At 41.1% G+C, this 21,485-nt stretch overlaps 2 protein-coding genes across 2 annotated transcripts in view; one reads left to right on the top strand and one right to left on the bottom strand.

Moving 5' to 3' along the window:
* The first annotated feature begins 2,747 nt into the window (after positions 1-2,747).
* Positions 2,748-12,773, top strand: LOC105417227 (semaphorin-7A). The gene is made up of 14 exons (XM_011609563.2): positions 2,748-3,136; positions 3,750-3,877; positions 3,941-3,997; positions 4,083-4,184; positions 4,320-4,428; positions 4,895-5,002; positions 5,095-5,228; positions 5,370-5,545; positions 6,363-6,459; positions 7,213-7,405; positions 7,984-8,096; positions 8,167-8,306; positions 9,270-9,322; positions 9,934-12,773. The coding sequence occupies exons 1-14, from the start codon at positions 3,040-3,042 to the stop codon at positions 10,266-10,268; spliced, it is 1,842 nt and encodes a 613-aa protein (XP_011607865.2). The 5' UTR covers positions 2,748-3,039; the 3' UTR covers positions 10,269-12,773.
* Positions 12,774-17,379: 4,606 nt separating this feature from the next.
* The window catches only part of LOC101063886 (AT-rich interactive domain-containing protein 3B-like), a 42,730-nt gene continuing 38,624 nt past the window's right edge, over positions 17,380-21,485 (bottom strand). The window contains exon 9 of the mRNA XM_011609562.2: positions 17,380-21,418. Coding sequence (XP_011607864.2) covers positions 21,180-21,418 — 239 coding nt within the window. The 3' untranslated portion in view covers positions 17,380-21,179. The remainder of the gene's footprint in view (positions 21,419-21,485) is intronic.

Here is a 21,485-nt window from a genome sequence, read left to right as displayed (position 1 = left end):
GTGACTCCAAACAAGGGAAATCTTTTTCTCCTTTGAGCATTGTTTACTGTTATATACAATTTTTAACGGTGGCGCATTGCACTCACTTTATCAAGTGAATGACCTGTGATACATATGATAGTCAGTTAAAAAGCCTTACAGTTGCTTTATTCATTTTATAGGGTGTCTATTTTTTTAACAAGTGAATGCAATGCGCCACCTTAGTTTTTACTCTGTTCTGGTAAGAGGTTTGAATTGTTTGTAACTTTTTATGTTATTGTAGGTGAAGTGTCGGCTCTGCCACACAGAGCTATCTTACATCAATAAGAGCACTTCATCAATGCTGAGGCATTATAGAGCTCGGCATGGCAATGAAGAATTGGCAGATACTCGTGACAGAACCAGAAAACATATCCACATCTGCATCAACTTGCACTTAAAACTCTCTGCTCACCATCGTCATCTGCACCGTGTGAAAGAGTATTTTCTAAGGCTGGGGAGCTGGTGTTTAAGAGGAGAAATCGCTTTGGAGCAAAGACACTCCAAAAACTTTTGTTTCTCAATAAAAATTCATAAACTAATCACTTTTTTGTATTATTTCATATGATTTAGCAGTTAACAAAAAATGTGTGTACATAAGTAAAAAATTGTAACTCTGAATTGTAACTCAAATTTGCTATATTTTACATACCAACTCAGTTTAGCAAACAAGGAATTCCTTTACCTGCAACCATTTTATAACTACTGCAGGGGTCACTATCGGGTGACCAACACAGTATCAATACAGTGCTGACACAGTTTGTGTAGTGTGTCAATACACTCCTTGAGGTATCATCGTCCCATCACTACCGCCAAACGCTGATGGCGCTGTTGCCAGCGAGTCCAATGCAGGACAGCGACTGGTGATCTGGGGGGCCGACGTCAATGTCGAGACCTAAGGAGAAGTTTCAGAGATTCCTGCAGAGGTTCATCGATCCGACCTCCAGCGAAGACGAGAATGCCAGCCTGGACCTGAATGAGCCTCTGTACATGCAGAAGCTGGAAGAGATCAGTGTCGTCGCCGATCCTGTGCTGAACGTCAACTGTCTGCACGTGCAGTCCTTCGACGCGGAGCTCTACAGGCAGCTATATGAGCCTGGTCCTGCTCAAGGTTTCTTCCTCTTAAAGGGGAGTTTTTCCCTGTCACTGTTGCTTGTTGGGCTTGTCAGGCCCTGGGTTTCTGTAAAGCGCCTAGAAACAATTTTGATGCTATATAAATAAAGATTTATTGAATGATTGCTTGATAATGCTTGATGTGTTTCTGTGCTCTGTGCCTCTCCTCTCCTCTCCTCTCCTCTCCTCTCCTCTCCTCTCCATTCTATCCTCTACCTGTCCTCTCCTCTCCCCTCCCCTCCTCTCTTCTCCCCCTCCCCCCCCCTCTCCTTCTCTCCTCTCCCTTCCCTCTCCCTCTCCCTCTCCTCTCTCTTTATCCAGCCGGCCATCAGCAGGAGGGTCCCCCTACATGAGCCTGGTTTCTCAAGGTTTCTTCCTGTTAAGGGGGAGTTTTTCCTTGCCACTGTTGCTTGTCTGGGGTCAGGCCCTGGGATTCTGGAAAGCGCCTTGAAACAATTTTGATTGTATAAGACGTTATATAAATAAAGATTGATTTGATTTGATAATAACTGGAACTACAGAACAGTGACAATCAGATCTTTCAAAGACAAAGTTTTTAAGTCTAAAAATGTGGATGGATGTTTAACCTCTACATTTGGAGCTGACTAGTCAAAACAACTTGCAGTGTTGCAGAGTGCAGCATATAGAATTGGTAGATATTATTTACCTTGATGATAGAAACAAACATGTCATTTGAATGATTTATTTGTCATCTGCATAGCTTACTTTCACTTAATTATGTGCTGGTTCGAACTGCCCAATTTACCTGCCAACAGTTAAATAAGGGCACTACCCGGGGTGACGAGAGAATACAATATGTAAGAGACAAAAAAAAAATGGCTTGAACACACAACTTCATGTGATGATGGTAAATGTTCAAAGATCTACATTATCCCTATGTCCTGTCACTGACACTCCGATTCAAAGTCAGACTAATGCAGGGGACATTGTCCCTCTTTTGACCTAAATGTACTCATAATAAATGGAATCTCTGTGGCCTTTTGATGAGTCAGAAGTTATTTAGCTCCAAATATTAGCAGAAAAGAAAGAATCTTTGTATTACTTTGTATTACTTCATATCAAATAGTTGTAAGATCATAAGTTTAATTAACATATTAACATATTACTTTGTATTACTTCATATCAAATAGTTGTAAGATCATAAGTTTAATTAACAGCCGCATGCATTTTCTTTATGAACACACAGTTGACTCTTTGATCTCTATCTGATATTTTCCTCTTGTGCACACAGTATGCAGTTTGCAGAGGTGGATGTTAATTTGATTTTGGCAGTTAATCCTGTGCCTGTACATACGCCAAGCTCTATTTTCTTTTATTGCAAATTCTGCAGTTTAACTCATACTGGGACATAGAAACAAAATCTTAACTAAGTAATAACAAAAGACTTTTGATGTTTCTGTATGGAGAACTTTTTGCAGGACTTTTATGTTCAATACAACATAACAAAATGCAAATGACAGAGACTATAAATACAATATAAGGCAATAAAAAGATAAATATAAAAATAAAGCAAAAGCAAAAGCATGACTACATACTACTTGGATCCACTAGAGTGGGAGGAACCTATAAAGACAAGCGGGTGTGGTTGCGAGTGAGACAGAGAGACAGATCGAGAGCAGCCGTTCAAAGTACTTTTTAGCTTTGAAGAGGCTACATGAGCTCTAATTTTTAGACAGTTTTTCAGACATTTTTTGACTTTTGCTTGGATTTTTAAGGGTGCTGGCTTGAGCACCCTCTTTTTTAGGCACACACTCAACACACTTTTTTAGAAGTGTGTTGAGTTCAAATAGATGTATTTGTTCTGCCTGTACCAGGCAGTTAAACTCCAGTTTTAATGGACAGATAAAGACCCGATCTCCCGGTGACCTTGTTAACCTTCACATTAGGATGTCTGTGCTTGGAACAGCTGTAGCTTTTGCTATCATCATCAATTTAACAGATGCCAACAACACACTGTCACCTCGGTGGAAATTCACAGATGAAGGTAAGGAAGAGTTTCTGAGCAGCCGAATCATTTCAAATCTTTGACCGTATTATTTTCAACTTAAGCAGCTCAACCTGATGTAAAGTGGAGGATGTTTTACTCAGCGTATGTAAAGTCAGAATAAATACAGATTTGTAAAAGTACGCAGGTATCAAAACAAAATTATGAAGCTGATAATAGTTTCACAGACACTGATAAGTATGACTTAAATACTGTAAATACTGTAATTGCAAATCAAAAGATCCTTATTTACCAGGAACCTCAACCTGAATGACAGATCTTAAGCATATGGTCACCCGAGACAATAATTGTCCAATATTTTATCATAAACAACAGCTGACATTTCCTCCTGAACATTGTTCGAAAGGAACATAAATGATCTTATTCAAGTCCTTAAAACATCTTTGTGCTGCTGTGATGCAGTTAGCATCTGTTTCTGCAGAGAAGGTGCATCATACATGATGAATTCATGTTTTTATTTAGAATACATGTGAACTTACTGCATTCAAAAGGTGTTATTGTTTGTTGTTTTATTTATTTGCATGATGTCATATTTATGAGCTGCAGAATGTGTGAAGAACTGTGTTTCACACACTATTTATACTGCTTGTAGAGGCTGCAGTGAAAAGAATCTCTCTATCTCACGTACAAATACGAGGTGTTTTTGGAGACCAGCCGGACTCTGGTTTATTGGCTGCACAGGATAAGATGATTTCAGTCAACTTTCAAGGTCTTCCGCAGGTAGGAGAAGTTTCTGTGGCTTCAGCTCCTTCAGCTGTCAGTCTGAATGTTTTCTCTTTGCAGAAGGTCGACAGCCTGTTGTCGTGGGGGAAATGCTCTGATGTTAAAATTCAGACCAGTGTAAGCTCTCAGTTCCAAAGCATCTGACTTCAGGGGGCGATGGTGGGCTGCTTGATGGACTCAGATGTCTTATTCTGTGATTCAGGGCTTTAACATCACACTGGCCCACCAGACAGAGGAGAAGCACATCTTTGTTTGTGCGACCGTTGCCTCAGAAACTGCATGCTGCATCACCCAACCTTCTGAGGTGGAGTAAATTTGTTCTGGGTTGATGCTGACACCCCAAGTCAACCCTATTTCTGCCTTTTTAATTCGATGTCCAACATCGTCTTTGCGTCAGGCGGATCAACATTAGTGCGACCATGATTTAACTTCTTCACAGGGCTCATCAAATCTGACATGCATGTGCCCTCCCTCTCATAAAATGAGCAGCATCATAGCAAGTATCAGGAGATTTGTCCTACAACCAGGTGAACCATCTCTTGTTGTAGGTGAGTTTTGAATAAATTGCTTTTCAAAAAGACCCTCAATGCCTCAACATAAGAATGCAGGAATCTGGCAATCTGTAGTCCTGTAGTTAACTTATGTTATAAGATTTAGATGAGGAAGCAGTCAAATATGAGAGAGCCACTGTCAAGAGAATTGCAATGTCACAAACACACACAAAGGTTGGCATTGTTTAGTTCAGATTAGCATTATCATGGATGCTATTAACTTCTGGAATGTTGCTGCAGATTGGATCATTTTAAGGCGTTGACTGCACACTAACCTGCCTCGTCATTTGTTTATTTACTGTCCCGTCATGTGGTCATCTGGAGTTAACTACCCGCTACCATTCTGTTAAAATATTGTTGCAAAAGGGATTTTTTTTCTGTTTCTAAACTGCACCTGTCAGAGGATGTGAAATATGCTCTGCTGGTCATCCTAACCCTGATTATGATTATTCTGTCTCCACAGAAAAAAATGTAACTGCAGACCTCTATGTTACCTACTCTGGAGCTTATGAGAAGGTTGGCATCTACAAATTTGGGAAAAACAGAGTTTCCCCACCAAACAAGTACAAAGGTACTGCCACACCCTAAAAGAATGCATAATTTATCCAATTAAATATTTGCTGAGGATGTGGACACAAGTGCTTTGTGTTTGTGTGTCTTCAGAGCAGTATTATGTTGAGCTGGTTGTCAGCAGACGGGAAAATCAGCCCTCACAGGATAAAATTTTTGCCTTCTATAATGAAAAAAACAGACACCAAAGTGACATATGGATTCCATTTGTCTCTCAGGTTTGCCTGGTAAGAGCTACATAAATGAAATAATAAATAAAGCTTTTGCAATAGTGTTATTATATTTCTGCCCACTCTTGTTTGTTTTTACGTTATGCACAGGAGGCTTGTGAGTTTCATGTGGATCCTTGGGTTGTGTGTTGTTTCTAGGCAGATACTGGTGGCTCCAAGCAAATTCTCCAGTTCACCTGGACATCTCAGATGAACGCCCAGCTCTTCTGTGGAGATTCTGCCAGCAGGCACTTCTCTCAACTGGTAGATGTGGCTACAGTGTATGGCCAACGGTGGCAAGATACCACAGTTTACGCTCTATTCAGAAATGAATGGTAGGAGGCACTTATGATAAAGTAAAATGTTCGCTTTGACAAGCATGTCCCTCTGTAAATAGATACATTTTCAGCAGAAGGCTAAATGTAGACCTGATTAGCCTTTTATAGCTATGACTAAACATGAGTCAAGTTATACCACGATGGTGCAATTGTCAGGCGGTCAGAGAGTGACCCAAGTGACTGATGGCTCAGAGACAGGACACTGGTCGTGTGACTACATAGATTTGAAGAGACTGACTCAAATCTATGAGACCAACATGGTTGATGAACCTTAATCCCGTTTTTTAATCCCGTTTTAAGAGTGTCTCATAGAGAAGACTGTTTAAAGATAGATTACCTTTAAAAAAAATAAATATATATATATATATATATATATATATATATATATAGGTAATCTATCTTTAAACAGTCTTCTCTATGAGACACTCTTAAAATGGGATTAAAAAAACGGGATTAAGGGATTAAGGTTCATCAACCATATATATATATATATATATTTTTTTTTTTTCCCCTGTCCTTAATATATATATATATATATATATATATATATATATATATATAGACTGGTAATCTACTCAAAAGGTCTCATGATTGAACATTGTTTCAACTTCCTGTTTAAAGAACTTTTTTATTTTTAGAGGTCAGGTGAGTGGGTTTAACACTGCATGTGTCTCTTCCTGTTCCTCTCCTCTTCTCGGTTGTTCTGGTTCTCTTTCCTCATTTCGTTCTCTGCACAAATGTTGTTTTGTTTTGGTAACAACGTATGGAAACTTTATTGACATCAGGTTACTGATCCTTACACGTCCCTCCTCAGGAACATGAGTGCTGTATGCATCTATACCATAGAAGATATTGAACGTGTCTTCAGAACCTCACCATTTAAAGACAGTAAAATCAGCCGGTCCAGAGAGGTATGTGTCACCACAACATGCAGCATAGTTACAGACACAAAATAAGATACCATAAAGTCTGTTCGATTATTCAAATTCATCCCAGCATGAATTGTGACAGCATCCAAACTATCAGATTGTATATTTACTTTTAGCTTTGCCCTTCGCAACGTAATGTCCTCTCCTTGATTTTAACCTCGCTGGGTGTCTAAATTTGATATATTTTCTTCAACTTAATTTAAGCAGCATTGTTTACAATCAGAATGTTCTCCAGTCTAGGGTTAGGGTTAGACCCCCAAACAAGCAACAGTGACAGAAAGCACTGTCTTTAGTAGGGAGAAACCTGGAGCATGATCGGTGTCACCTGGATCAACACACCTGTAAAAACATGAGTTAAACAGTAACTGAATTTGTCAGCAGGTCAGTGCACAATGACTGACTGACTGACAGACGGACAGACGGACAGACAGAGAGAGCGAGCTATTAAATGTGTTGTCTGTGTAGATTCTCAATCATCTAACTATGACCTAGATGTAAGAGTAAGATCTCTGCATCATCTGGACTTGTCGGCTGGACTTGACATTTCGCCTACTCTCCAGAAGGCTTCTGCAGTTCGAAACTCACTGAGGACAGAGCTTGAAAATATAGCCCTTGTGGACCAATGCTACTAATGACAATGATCTGGGTGGTCATTAAATGTGTTTCTGATTAAACTGTGTTCAGTTCTTATCACTGGCTTTGTTTGTCAGACATTTCCCCCAATATTGTGTTCAGTGCGCCTCAGACAGCAAGCAACTGTCCTATGAAGACCTGAGGAGCATTGAAAAGGGTTCGGAGATGCTACAGCTGGTGCATCCTGTGAAAAACTCGATTCCACTCATCTTCAAACACCACATCTACACTCACATCTCTGTGGACTCTTCCCAAAACAGTAATGGCCACTTCCCAGTCCTTTTCCTGTCCTTAAGTAAGTATTCTAGCTGAAGAAGAGCAAAGAATAGTGTCAGATTTTGTTGCGTTTGTGCCTTTTGATTACAACAGGAAGTGCCCGGAGTGCTCAAGTTTGAAAGGTTTTGAAACTGTACTCCAGAGTGAAGAATTTTGAGAGCCTTATTGTGGCTGTGGATTTGTTGCATCAATACTCTGACCAGTGCATTTGTTATATTCACCAAGGACTGAGTCAATTTGTTACACTGCCAACTACTGGCCTGGCATGCACACTATCTCTTTTTTAGTCGTTATTATGGATCCCTGTGAATGTGCATCATTATCACACCGTCTTTGTATGAACTTAGAGCACTTTCCACTTCTGGTGAAAGTATTGTCTTGTAAATGTGGCTTTAAACACTAAGTGCTGAGACGGCTAAAACTAAGAATTCCTGCGTTATTTAAGTTACATAAAATACACGTGGACGAACACACCCCACATAACTTGGCTCCCGAGACAAATGATAACAGTGTGAACACACCAAGCTGCACATGCAGGCTTTGCATGTGGTAAATTTCCCTCATATTTTGTAACAGATTTGCCATTGTCTCTCACAGATAGTGGAGGAGTTCACAAAGTACTACACAACAGTCAGGGCTTTGTTATTGCTGAGTACAACCAAATTACTCAACGTGCCTACGTTATCAGCATCTTGCTCCACCCTTCCTCTGTGAGTTGACAAACCACTGTTCATCAAGTACAGCTACATGTTTTATTCAACCCACTGTCTTTTATTTCAGAGGAAGCTGTACGTGAACACAAGAAATGAATTGGTCCAATTGGATATAGCAAGCTGTTCCCACTATGGAGACAAATGTGAGGACTGCATCTTGGCCAGAGACCCCTACTGTGGCTGGAATGGCACTCATTGCACCCCAGAGTAATACCATCTCTCTTTATTTCATGTAGAGGCTTTAGTTGTTCCAGGCTTTAGCAACATGCCTCTTTCGATGATGAATAAGTATCAATTGTATTCCCGTCATCAGGTGTGCCTGTGACAAAGGTTAGAGTTTCGAAATGAATGAGCCAACACATGAAGTGTTGCAACAAAATCCTGCTAATCGCCCCCAGATTTAGGTGCAGCAGTGGTCAGCAAGTGCTTGCAACTCATCCAGGGGTGGATCCTTCCTACGTCCATTGTGTACCTTCCCCGTGACCCTGAAAGGGATAAAGTGGTCAAGAAGATGAGACAAGCTTCTGATTTCATCACTATATGAGATGTGAAACAAAGGTTTCAGCTGAATAAAGAGCTTGATTCCTTGAGCACTAAGGCCACAACTACAGCTTCCACTTTGCTCAAAAGGAGAATGACAGATGTCCAAAAAAAGTCAGAACGATGTCCAAACATTCACTGACATGAACTCAACTGATGTTTATTAAGCAAAGCTATGAAACACAGACACAGGCAATCTGCCCTTTATGACTGCTTTCATAAAGGTGCTGTCATATGATGCTTTAGGGCAAACATAAACCCACATTTCCACACCTCAACCACAAAGGTAACACTTCCATTTCACTGATACCCCCCACCTCCGTTAGACACGAGCTGACATCTGCAAACAAACCTCTTGCCTTTAAAAAAAACAATTCTGATTCACAGTCCCCCCACACAGGTGGAACAGGGGAGAGTTGTGAGGAATAATTTAGTCATTGACACTGCAATCTTCATTTTATGATATTTGATGATGGAACTGGAACTCTTTCTCCTCGCCTCTGAGTAATTGAAAGAAATGAATCACAAAATTAATTTCTTCATCCAAGTGAAGAAGCTGATGATCGTGCCAAACTGTTGGAGCTTGATTCCTTTTCACTAAAAGAATAACTCACAAATTTGTGTCCTCAGGGGGCCTCTTCAGGATGTATCTGGCGGAAACCACAGCGTCTGCCCACAGAAAGGTGAGATGACTTAAGTGTAGACATGCCCTGAAGAACAGCATATGACAGGCAAATAAAATACATGTAATAAATATACTGTGACAGGTGGGTAAGTAGGCCAGGCTGCTGGTTTCAGTGGTTCAGGGTTTTTCTACAGTTTGAGACACATCATCCCACTAAGGTCACATTTCTGAAGGCTGGAGGGTTCTCTTTTTATATTTAACTGAGTGCAATGACTTGATCACATGTAATCACATGATATGGGGTGTGACTGCAAAGAGGAACTCAAATAGATTTAGCATGGGATGAACGAGATGAACCTGTTCTTATCTCTTCCAGAATACAAACACAGTCATGCATAGAAGGAAGGGTCATGTCAGGCTCATGTAGGGTGATGCTAGTTTATGGCTGATTTTACTGGGTGTGAGCTCAGAAGTCATACTGGGAGCCAAGAACTGCGTCATGGGCAAGAATCCTTCACCAAAGCTCCCTGTTGGAATAGTTTTTGAAACTCAGATGTAATTTCTCACATGCTGTCAGGAGCAGCTACAGGAACTAGAAAATCCTGCTGGTTAAATAAGCAAAAAGGGGACCAGCCTTAAATGTAAACATCTCTCTTTTGTCCCCAACAGTTACAGGCGGTGATGAGGATGGGGATGTTGTCGAAGTCTGTCCCAACTGTAAACATTTCCTCCGGTGTCCAATGAGATCCCATCATGCCCAGTATGTATGGCAGCACCCAGGAGGCACGGTGTTGTGCAACTCCAGGGACGAGCATTGTGTCTTCCTGATCAACAGCATGGCTGCTCAGCTTGAGGGGAACTACAGTTGCATCTCCACAGAGGCAGGATACATCAAAGTGATTAAACAGTACCAAATTAAGCTGAAGAACCGAGGGGCTGGACACTCATGGAGCCCACTGCTTTGGATTCTTCTGACAGCTTTTTGGTTTGCTGGTCCAGAATAGATGCTAACCACAGGCATGGTTCAGGGCCAAGCCCGTGATCAGGTCCTGCGGCCCGTTTTACATAGCATGTTTAACAAATTGGGAGTCAAAATCTTAACCTTATGCTGTCCAACTCTGAGCTGTCAAATGTTTTGGAAAGAGTAACAGGTGTTAAGAGTTAGTTCAACCAACCCTGAGTGAAGCCCTGCAGGATCTAAAAAGCCTTGGAATGCAAATGTATCGATGCATGCATCAATGCATCAATGGAATGCAAATAACAACAGCCGATGAAAACTCTTGATTCTCCTACTTCTCCCCTACAATATATTAATAATTATATACTTTTTCATAAAGATGTTATATATTTCTCAACATCAACTGGCTCTTTGAGAAATGGACACCCATGTCTGCGACTGTCTTAGCTGTGCAGGCTTCTAAATAAGAGCAGTGGAAAGTCATGTTTCGATGAAACTAGTTTCTAAAGTAACTGACTCATTGTTAAACTGGATATGTGAAACCGAAAAACCAGTTTCCCTCATCTCAGGTTTGACTGAATCACTAAACCTCCCCTCAGAAATGGGCCCCAGGTTTGTGACCTCCAGCTCTATACTAGGACAGCGTTTTCCCACCTCCTCTGACTCATTTTGCACGACTGAGGTGTCTTTAGACGGGGAACCCACCTGTTTGTGAAGGCACTGTCACGCCAGCCACTGCTCTCAGTTTGCCTCTTCAAATGCCTCAAGAAATTAAGAAATGCTTATAGTGTTGAAACACACATTCCTCAAAACTGCTTCACTTCCTTAAAAAAGATTTATTTTGAAAGCAGCATATAGATGTCAGTTTTTGCTTCCTTTTTGTGTTAGTGTGGTTTAATTTATCGGTGTGTGTGAGGTGAGGTGAGGTGGGGGATGGGAGGTCGACGTGTTAATCTCACGAAAATGTTAATGTCTCTGTTAATGTCACAAAAAATCCCCCTCCTCTCACTCTTTTCCTCATTTACTTATTGAAGGATGTGTTTCTGTATCTGTATATTACTGTGGTTTCCGCGATGTCAGCATCAGCCACTATGCCATCATTTTCTGTCTTTCTGAAATGCCACTTAAATAATCAAATGTTGTTAGAGGAACATGAGGACAAATGTTAAACGTTACAGTTGAGTTAAACAAGGTCTAAACTGAGAGGAATAACTGACCCTTTTTCATTTGAACCATTTTAACAAACATACAAACTATACAATTTTTCCTGCCATGTTGCAGCTGCACTATTTTATTGTTTTCATTAATCTGAGATAAACACAGGTTGAGTCACCACAATATGAATGTGATTGTGTATGTAGATCGCGAATAATAATAATAATGATGGTAATAATGTGATTATTAATGTTATAATTCCCATATATGAAACAATGGACATAAACATACTGTGGGAATTTCAAAGTAAGGGCATACATTTTAGTTTCGATCAGTTGATCAATATATTGATGCAGATTAACTGACTAGCTGATGATACTCCCCTAAACTTTGCACCTTTGTATTTTTCTGCTCTTTTAAAATGTATGTTTTTTAAAAAACTTTCCCTTATTGTGAAATTCTGAAAATTCACTTCCTCCCTTTTTCTACCTCAGATTACCTTTTAGTTTTGTGTTACTGGACAGTAAATGTTGATTTAGAAGATGTGTCAGGGGTAAATTCAGCATGAGCTCCAATAGAAAATTGCTTATTCTCTTACATATGGTCATAAGTGTCATAAAACCACCATTTCCCCTTTTTCGGAAAATACTCGGAAAACTAGCACATTTTAGTTACCGGTAATTGGAAAATGTAAATGTTCTTCATTCTACTGTTACCACCTTTCATATCAGCACCTTTCATATCAGCCCTGGTCATTTCTGCAGTGCAGATCATTTTACATTGAAACTGTTGATTTGGTACAAAAAGCACAAAACTTTGTTATTGAGAGTAACAATCATTATCCAGAAATGTGTGTATGTCCAGATTCGTCAAGAAATTAAACCAAACCTAGATTTATGGGGAATACAAACTTTAAAATGTGGCTGTTTAGATGTATATGATAAAGTTTTAAATTCTTTTTTTTACTGTAATTCCGACAGCCAATTTCCATAACCGGCTGTCCATAATCGCCACTTCTCCACATCGAGAGGAGTCAGCTGGGGTGGCTCGGGCATCTGGCCAGGATGCCTTCCGGACGCCTCCCTTTAGAGGTGTTCCGGACATGTCCCATCTGGAGGAGGCCTCGTGGCCGGCCCAGAACTAGGTGGACGGATTACATCTCTCGCCTGGCTTGAGAGCTGCTGGGGGTCCCCCCCAGAGGAACTGATTGAAGTGGCCGGGGAGAGGGCTGTCTAGGCATCCCTCCTGAAGCTGCTGCCCCAGTGACCCGGATTCGGATAAGCGGGAGAAAACGAGATGAGACTGTGATTCCCACAAGCTTGAAATGTTGGACTGATAAATACTGTCATGTTAAATGTTATATTTTAATTAAAAAAACAGTTTCTATGTGTATAAATGGTGTTAGTAAAGGAGAACTAAAAGCTCTAATCTCTCTAAACCTTTCAAAACATGCATGTCATCACAACCTGAACAGTATGTGAACCTCACATCAGGCTCTCTGATGTGGTTCCTGGTATCTTGGGTTAGGGTTGCATTCATCTACTCGGCTCACACACACTAATGGAACACTATGTGAGGTTCACCTCTACAAATAAGTAATCAGCCAATCACATGGCTGCATTTAGGCACGTAGACATGGTCACGACAACCTGACAAGCTGAAGTTTACTCCACCATCAAAATGGGGAAGAAAGGGTATTCAAATGACTTTGAATGTGTTTGGTGGGGCCACATGGGCCGAGTATCTCAGAAACTGATGACCTCCTGGAATTTTAACCCACAACCATCTCTCGAATTGACAGTTTATATGACCTTAAAAAGAGAAAAGCTCCAGTGAGCAGCAGCTGCGTGGACAAAAATTCCTTTGCAGAGTACCTCCCCCTTGCCCCTACAGGGCAAAGTGTGCACGCATCTATCCACCTTTATATTTGGACAATCATCCAGTGACCAGATCAATGGTTCTTTAGTGACAAGTTATGTACCCCGGTCCTACAAGGTGGCAGTGATTAAGCAGTTGCTTAAAAAAACATCACTGCATCCTGATGTATTAGCAAATTATAGGCCAATATCCAACCTTCCTTTTATCTCTAAAGTTCTTGAGAAGGTGGTGGTGACTCAGTTACTGCAGCACCTGCAGAGGAACAGCCTGTTTGAGATGTTTCAGTCAGGCTTTAGAGCTCATCACAGCACAGAAACGGCACTTCTTAAAGTTACTAATGATCTTCTCATAGCTTCAGATCATGGACTGGTCTCTATGCTGGTTCTGCTGGACCTCAGTGCTGCTTTTGATACAGTTGATCACAGCATCCTGTTACATAGACTGGAACATGTGATTGGGATTAAAGGGACAGCACTAGACTGGTTTAGATCATATTTATCTGATAGATACCAGTTTGCTCATGTCCATGGTGTTCCCTCCTCATACAGTAGGGTTAGCCATGGAGTTCCTCAAGGTTCTGTACTTGGACCAATCCTCTTCACCTTGTACTAGTGATGGGACGATGATACCTCAAGGAGTGTATTGACACACTACACAAACTGTGTCAGCACTGTATTGATACTGTGTTGGTCACCCACTAATGACCCCTGCAGTAGTTATAAAATGATTGCATGTAAAGGAATTCCTTGTTTGCTAAACTGAGTTGGTATGTAAAATATAGCAAATTTGAGTTACAATTCAGAGTTACAATTTTTTACTTATGTACACACATTCTTTGTTAACTTAACTGTTAAATCATATGAAATAATACAAAAAAGTGATTAGTTTATGAATTTTTATTGAGAAACAAATGTTTTTGGAGTGTCTTTGCTCCAAGGCGATTTCTCCTCTTAAACACCAGCTCCCCAGCCTTAGAAAATACTCTTTCACACGGTGCAGATGACGATGGTGAGCAGAGAGTTTTAAGTGCAAGTTGATGCAGATGTGGATATGTTTTCTGGTTCTGTAACGAGTATCTGCCAATTCTTCATTGCCATGCCGAGCTCTATAATGCCTCAGCATTGATGAAGTGCTCTTATTGATGTAAGATAGCTCTGTGGAGCAGAGCCGACACTTCACCTACAATAACATAAAGCGTTACAAACAATTCAAACCTCTTACTAGAACAGAGTAAAAACTAAGGTGGCGCATTGCATTCACTTGTTAAAAAATAGACACCCTATCTCATGATTTCGAGATCAGGATCTCGTTATTATGAGATAAAATGAATAAAGCAACTGTAAGGCTTTTTAACTGACTATTGTATGTATCACAGGTCATTCACTTGATAAACTGATAAAGCGCCACCGTTAAAAATTGTATATAACAGTAAACAATGCTCAAAGGAGAAAAAGATTTCACAAGATCAAAATTATTCCACACGGGAAAACTTCTTAGAACGATCCATAATCACGCAACAGCAAAACTCCCATCACTAGTCAGCACTGTGCCGAGAGCTCAAGAGTGAAACCCCGTATCGGTGCGTGTATTGCTTTAAGAAAGAATCACGTGACTGATACAGGAATTATATCGTTTGGATGTGCCGCGCCAAAGTGTGTTTATAAGGAAGCAAACTGTATCGACATGTCGTGGGTTTGTTGGATGGAGTTTTGCAGTTGCGCAATTATGGATCGTTCTAAGAAGTTTTCCCCAGTGTGGAATAATTTTGATCTTGTGAAATCTTTTTCTCCTTTGAGCATTGTTTACTGTTATATACAATTTTATCAGTTTATCAAGTGAATGACCTGTGATACATACGATAGTCAGTTAAAAAGCCTTACAGTTGCTTTATTCGTTTTATAGGGTGTAGGGTATTTTTTAACAAGTGAATGCAATGCGCCACCTTAGTTTTTACTCTGTTCTAGTAAGAGGTTTGAATTGTTTGTAACGTTTTATGTTATTGTAGGTGAAGTGTCGGCTCTGCTCCACAGAGCTCTCTTACATCAATAAGAGCACTTCATCAATGCTGAGGCATTATAGAGCTCGGCATGGCAATGAAGAATTGGCAGATACTCGTGACAGAACCAGAAAACATATCCACATCTGCATCAACTTGCACTTAAAACTCTCTGCTCACCATCGTCATCTGCACCGTGTGAAAGAGTATTTTCTAAGGCTGGGGAGCTGGTGTTTAAGAGGAGAAATCGCCTTGGAGCAAAGACACTCCAAAAACATTTGTTTCTCAATAAAAATTCATAAACTAATCACTTTTTTGTATTATTTCATATGATTTAGCAGTTAACAAAAAATGTGTGTACATAAGTAAAAAATTGTAACTCAAATTTGCTATATTTTACATACCAACTCAGTTTAGCAAACAAGGAATTCCTTTACCTGCAATCATTTTATAACTACTGCAGGGGTCACTAGTGGGTGACCAACACAGTATCAATACAGTGCCGACACAGTTTGTGTAGTGTGTCAATACACTCCTTGAGGTATCATCGTCCCATCACTAGTGCTGACGCACCAGTGTCGCTCGTCCCATCACTACCTTGTACATGCTTCCCTTAGGGAACATTATTCGGCAGCATGGGATAAATTTTCATTGTTATGCTGATGACACTCAGCTTTATTTATCCATGAAACCAGAGGAGACAGAGAAGTTCGTGAAGCTCCAGACCTGTCTTAAAGACATAAAGTCCTGGATGTCTTCAAATTTCCTCCTCCTTAACTCAGGTAAAACTGAGGTCATGGTGTTTGGTCCTGAACCTCTCAGGGATAGATTAGATCACATGATCACTCTAGATGGTATCTCATTAACATCTAGTCTCTCTGTGAGGAATCTTGGAGTACCTCTCCTTCAACTCACACATTAAATTAGTCTCTAGAAGTGCCTTTTTTCACCTGAGGAACATCACAAAGATTAGGAAGCTACTGACGCTGCATGATGCTGAAAAGTTAGTCCATGCATTTGTTACTTCTAGGCTGGACTATTGTAATTTTTTATTATCAGGGTGTCCAAACAACTTTTTAAGAAGCCTCCAGCTGATCCAAAATGCTGCAGCCAGAGTTCTGACAGGTATTGACAAAAGAGATCACATAACTCCTGTACTGGCGTCTCTTCATTGGCTGCCCGTTAAATTTAGAATAATTTTTAAAACCCTTCTTTTGACCTACAAGGTCCTCAGAGGTCTAGCTCCATCCTACCTGGAGGAGCTAGTGATACTTTACCAGCCCAATAGACCGCTCCGCTCTCAGAATGCTGGTCTACTTGTGGTTCCCAGAGTCTCTAGGAGTAGAATGGGGGGCCGAGCATTTAGCTACCAGGCCCCCCTGCTATGGAACCAGCACCCTGTCCAGGTACGAGAGGCTGACTCCATCGCTACTTTTAAGATTAGGCTTAAAACCTACCTCTTTGAAAAAGCTTATTGCTACTAATTCTGTAGTTCCAGTTACTATCATAGATAGACAAATTATCATACTTAGGGGGTCGTCTAATCGTTAGGTCACATCTTAGCTGTGCTGTTATAGGCCGAGGCTGCCGGGGTCCGGAAACATGATCACCTGACAGGCCTCTGTCACCCCCCCACTTGGTCATGGTTTCCTCTCCTCTCCTTTCCTCCTCCTCATCAAGCAGACTAGTTATGCTGATTCTTGTGTAGTTTTTCTGCCCCCCCCCCCCCCGCTGTATTCATTTACAGGTATCGCCGCCTTCAGAGCTGCATGATGACCTCCGGCCCCCGCTGACCCTCTTCCTGTTAAAGGGGAGTTTTTCCTTGCCACTGTTGCTTGTCTGGGGTTAGGCCCTGGACTCTGGAAAGTGCCTTGAAACAATTTTGATTGTAAAAGACGCTATATAAATAAAGATTGATTTGATTTGATTGAGCTGTTTGAAAAGACCAAGAGGATCAATTCAAGTAAAATAAATAAATAAACTAATTTCACGAAAGTAGCGTTGGAAGGCCTGAAGGTGTAAGTCACGACAATCTGCATTTAAATGATGAGTTTTGCTTAAATTAATGTTAAGTGATGTGAAAAGCAAATAAACACTGCAAAATGAAACAAAAGAGCACAGACACACATAAGATATAAAGTAAAACTTTATCATGACATACAAGTTTAAAGCCCTGAGAACCATCTCTTTATATTACTAAGAAGAACAAAACTGAATGTGTGAAAACCACTTTGGAAAAGTGCTCCGCTTAAATACAATCAGCACAAACCAGTTTTTACAAGCATTCGTGTGTTTTGTCCTTTTTTGCTTGCATTAATCAAAGAGAAAACTATCATATCAGTAATATTATTATCATGTCCATAATAATAACAGTACAAAAATATGCACAAACCCCACAGTTGAATTAATATACGGAGCATTGTACAAGCAAAAAAAAAAACACATAAATGAATAAATGAGGTATTCCATAACCACTTGCATATGCACCTGTTTTTACACAGATCTAGTTAATTTTTCAAACTATTTCAAACTGATTTTTTTCCCCAAAAGTATCCAAGAGACAAAAGGTTCTGCAGACTTCCAACTTCACAGCTTCCTGAGCGACGAGACTTTGCCTGCAGTTACTGAAGACAAAACCAAAAGAACCAGAGGATTTTTCAGCGACATGGCGGCGGCAGCGGCGCTCAGTTCTCGGTCCTCAGCTCCAACATTGATCCCAGCAGTGGCTGCAGCCCACTGCCTTGAGGTATTGTGGTATGACGAGGTAGGGGTGGTGTCTAACAGAGATACATCCACATACACACAGGCAGGAACGACACAACATATACACTCAACACGGCAGGTGTATGCACGTGAAAGGTCGTGCACAGAAAGTACAAGAGGCTGATGTGAGAGAACTTCACTGTTCTGTAGTGTTAATGGATCATGTAGATCTGCAGGGGGGTTATGATGGAAATCGTGCGATCACAGCGAAGTTAGGAGCACATTTGAAGGACAGTTGACGTCATTAACACAAACTCATGCAGTATTCCGCTTTTCACTGCCATCTATGGGCCATTCGTGTTATTGCAAGTGTTTGGAATTGGCAAATAGCAATTTGTTTATTTAAAAGAATCAGTAAAAACTGTGCTGGTTCCTGCTTTTCAAACTTCTCTAATAAATACTAATTTATTTTTGTCATGGTAAATATGGTCTGATGGTCTCTGGGGGGTGGGGGGGACAACCCATCAGGAAATGTATTAACCCGAGTTATAAATAATAATGAAACATGATAATCATCAATGGCAGCCCAAAAACCCATCCTAGCTAGACTGAACCTGCTTCTGTGGACACATGCACGCACACACACCCATACACACACAAGGCAGTCAAGCTACACTACAACAATCATTGCTTAGACCAAGCAGAGGAAATTTTAGAAACTATTTTAGTAACAGAGCAAAATGATTGAGCTGAGCAGCATCCATTAAACAACTCAGAAATAAAGTTAACACAACTGCACGAATGACAACTGGTGTCTTAAAACGGACCAATTCCTTCTTCAATCATTAAAAGTGATTGCTCTCCAAATGATTAAGCTTGAAGAGAAAGACATTCGTGGCCAGCCGAGGAGTGAAAACTGCTCCGGCTGAATCTGGCCAGCCACTAAATTAAGGCAGCATCTACAGTTCTCACCTTTGGAACAGCGTTATGTGTAGCACAGAATTCTTCCATCTGTGGCTCCCGTAAGCCTCATCTGTGTTTTGCACTAAAAAATGTCTGCAAATCCTGACACACAGAAAGCCTCAAGGCCGCCCACCTCTGCTGGGCCCCCCCCCTTCCGGGGCTTTAAGACCTTTCCAAACACTTCAAATGTCTCACATTCAACACAGAAAAAGCTAAAGTAAAATGGTAGTTGTCCTTCGCACCATTTTTGAAGGCTACACTTGTTAAAGGGAGACACATACCTGATGATCAGAGGATCATCCACCTGTTTGTGGATTTTTAGGAAGAGGCTGCTTTAATAAGAAGGGCCACAATACAAGAGATCAGGCCCTCACTGGAGGTCACATTACACCTGGACAACCATATTTAATTATCTGCTAACAAAAAAATCCACCTGTACAAATCAGATAATTAGATTATAATTGAATTTTAAATTATTTTACACTGTGACCCCCTGATTTACATCATGCTGTCAAACATGAATCTGGGCAATACACCTCAGCTAAAATTCTTTTCAAACAACATCAGATGTAGTAAGATTATCCTACATGAGACACTCAGCTGTCCAGCAGTGCGCTAAAGCTGGCACAGACAGGATTGTACAAGGGATCAGTCAAGAGTAGCGACCTGGCTAATCTTTGGTACCTAGCTGTGCAATAACCAAAGGCTAACGCAATCAGGGTGTTAAAAACACTGGTCACATGATTGTACACATGCATATTGTTTTGCTGCCATTATAAATGAAGACATTCTAACTGCAACTCAGGATTTAAGGTTAACCTGGTCACACTCCAGCGACCGTGAAACCTGTAGACAATCCAACACATCTATAAGTCAGCGAGGAGCACGTCTCTTCCCTGAAAAAATGACAACAAAATGCGGATATATCAATCTTATTCGACAACAACTTGAAGAAGCCTTTAAAACAAAAGGAAGAAAGGATGCAAGCGTAAAAGAACTTCTACAACTAAATACAGGAGAAGAGAGACAGCAGAGCAATCTCAGTTCCTTTTGTCTAAAAAAGCAGTGTCAGTCACGTCAGTTTCAGATCCCAGGTCAGGGCGTCAAGTCTGGATGGCTTCTCAGCTCTATGAGGTACGTAGAGTCGCTCTCCTTCTGAGAGCCTCATGAGGTATTCTTGATCAGTTGTGCATTCTAACGCTCCAAGTCCTTTTTCTTCTTTAAGTTAACAGTGAGTCCGTGCAGCTGGTTCCTGAGAGAGAGACACCCTTCAGAGCAGAGAGGCCAGTTAGAGCGAAGAACGACAGCAGTCACAGCGACCTTCATCTCTGCGGCTCTAGTGGGAGCAAAGATGCACGAAAAGCCCGCAGCTACACCCAAATACACACGTGAGGAGCGGCTGTGAAAGTGGGACAATGACTGATGAAACTGCTGCAGGTTGCAATTTCTCCACATGTTTGCAATATATCTTTACAGCTTGTGCTGACCTGCAGTGATTTACAGTATGTTTACATGGAGATCCTTTACATAGCTACTGGTTTATATTTAGTCAAATCAGGTCTGTCATTGAAAGGTCAGTGACGAACTTCTCACCTTTCACATGAACCCGATGTGTCCTGACACTGTGCTGATCTACAGCATCTGTCTGAGGTCCAGAAGTGTCTACAGCTTTTAGGGAATCCTGAGCGGCTCCAGTAGGAGGCCAGTCTATGATGTGTGTGCTATGTATACAAGGTTCCGCTCTACAGACTTCCCTGACAACCCACCCCCCACCCCCCCATTGCAACAAGGTCAAAAAAAAGAATACAAAAATAAAGTTGATTCAGGTTAAATATTCTACAGCTCCTGAGGTAAAGACACCACTGCAGGTTACTTGATTTGAGGTATGTAAAAAGAGAAAAACTAAAAATAAAATGATTTTTAAACACAAAATCAAAAAGACAACAAAATGGCAACAAAGAAAATGTCCTAAATAAAAACTTTTCAAGTTCAGTTATGACTACACCTGTCAGTGGGTTTGGCTGAGCTGATTGTGTTTAGCGTGTCGATTATGATTGAAGTGTGTGTCTGCATGATTGTAGTGTGATGTTCAGGTAAATGCATAGCTGTGCATTTGGACACATGCTGTTGTATAAAATTCTTGGGCTCCGAGTTTATGATTTGACAGCCAAGAGGTGACAGGATTGATGAGGTATTTGTTGTGCAACAGTTTTGTTATTTGGGGTTTTTACTGTGTGTTCTGCCAGCGCAGAGACATCAGGTTTATGGTGACCCGCTGGGGGTCGGCTCGGCCGAGGCAGGACCCTTAGAGGAGGAGGAGGAGGATGCAGGGCTGAGGGTCTGAGCCGCGGGTGCAGGGAAGCCAAAGCTTGTGCTGGTTCCAGCAGGGGAGGCCGAAGCTGCTGCAGTGGCAGCGGCGGCGGCGGCGGCAGCGGCAGCTGCGGCGGCAGCAGACACAGCAGATCCTGGAGCCCCTCCAGACTTCTGAGCAAAAAGGGTTCCTGACAGAACATTTGGAGAGGTTATATTTGCAGGTAGGGTGTGACGCTTACAATCCTGCTCTAAGAG

Source organism: Takifugu rubripes, chromosome 13 (genome assembly GCF_901000725.2).
Source record: "Takifugu rubripes chromosome 13, fTakRub1.2, whole genome shotgun sequence".
NCBI lineage: Eukaryota > Metazoa > Chordata > Actinopteri > Tetraodontiformes > Tetraodontidae > Takifugu > Takifugu rubripes.
This window is presented reverse-complemented; position numbering and strand designations above follow the sequence as displayed.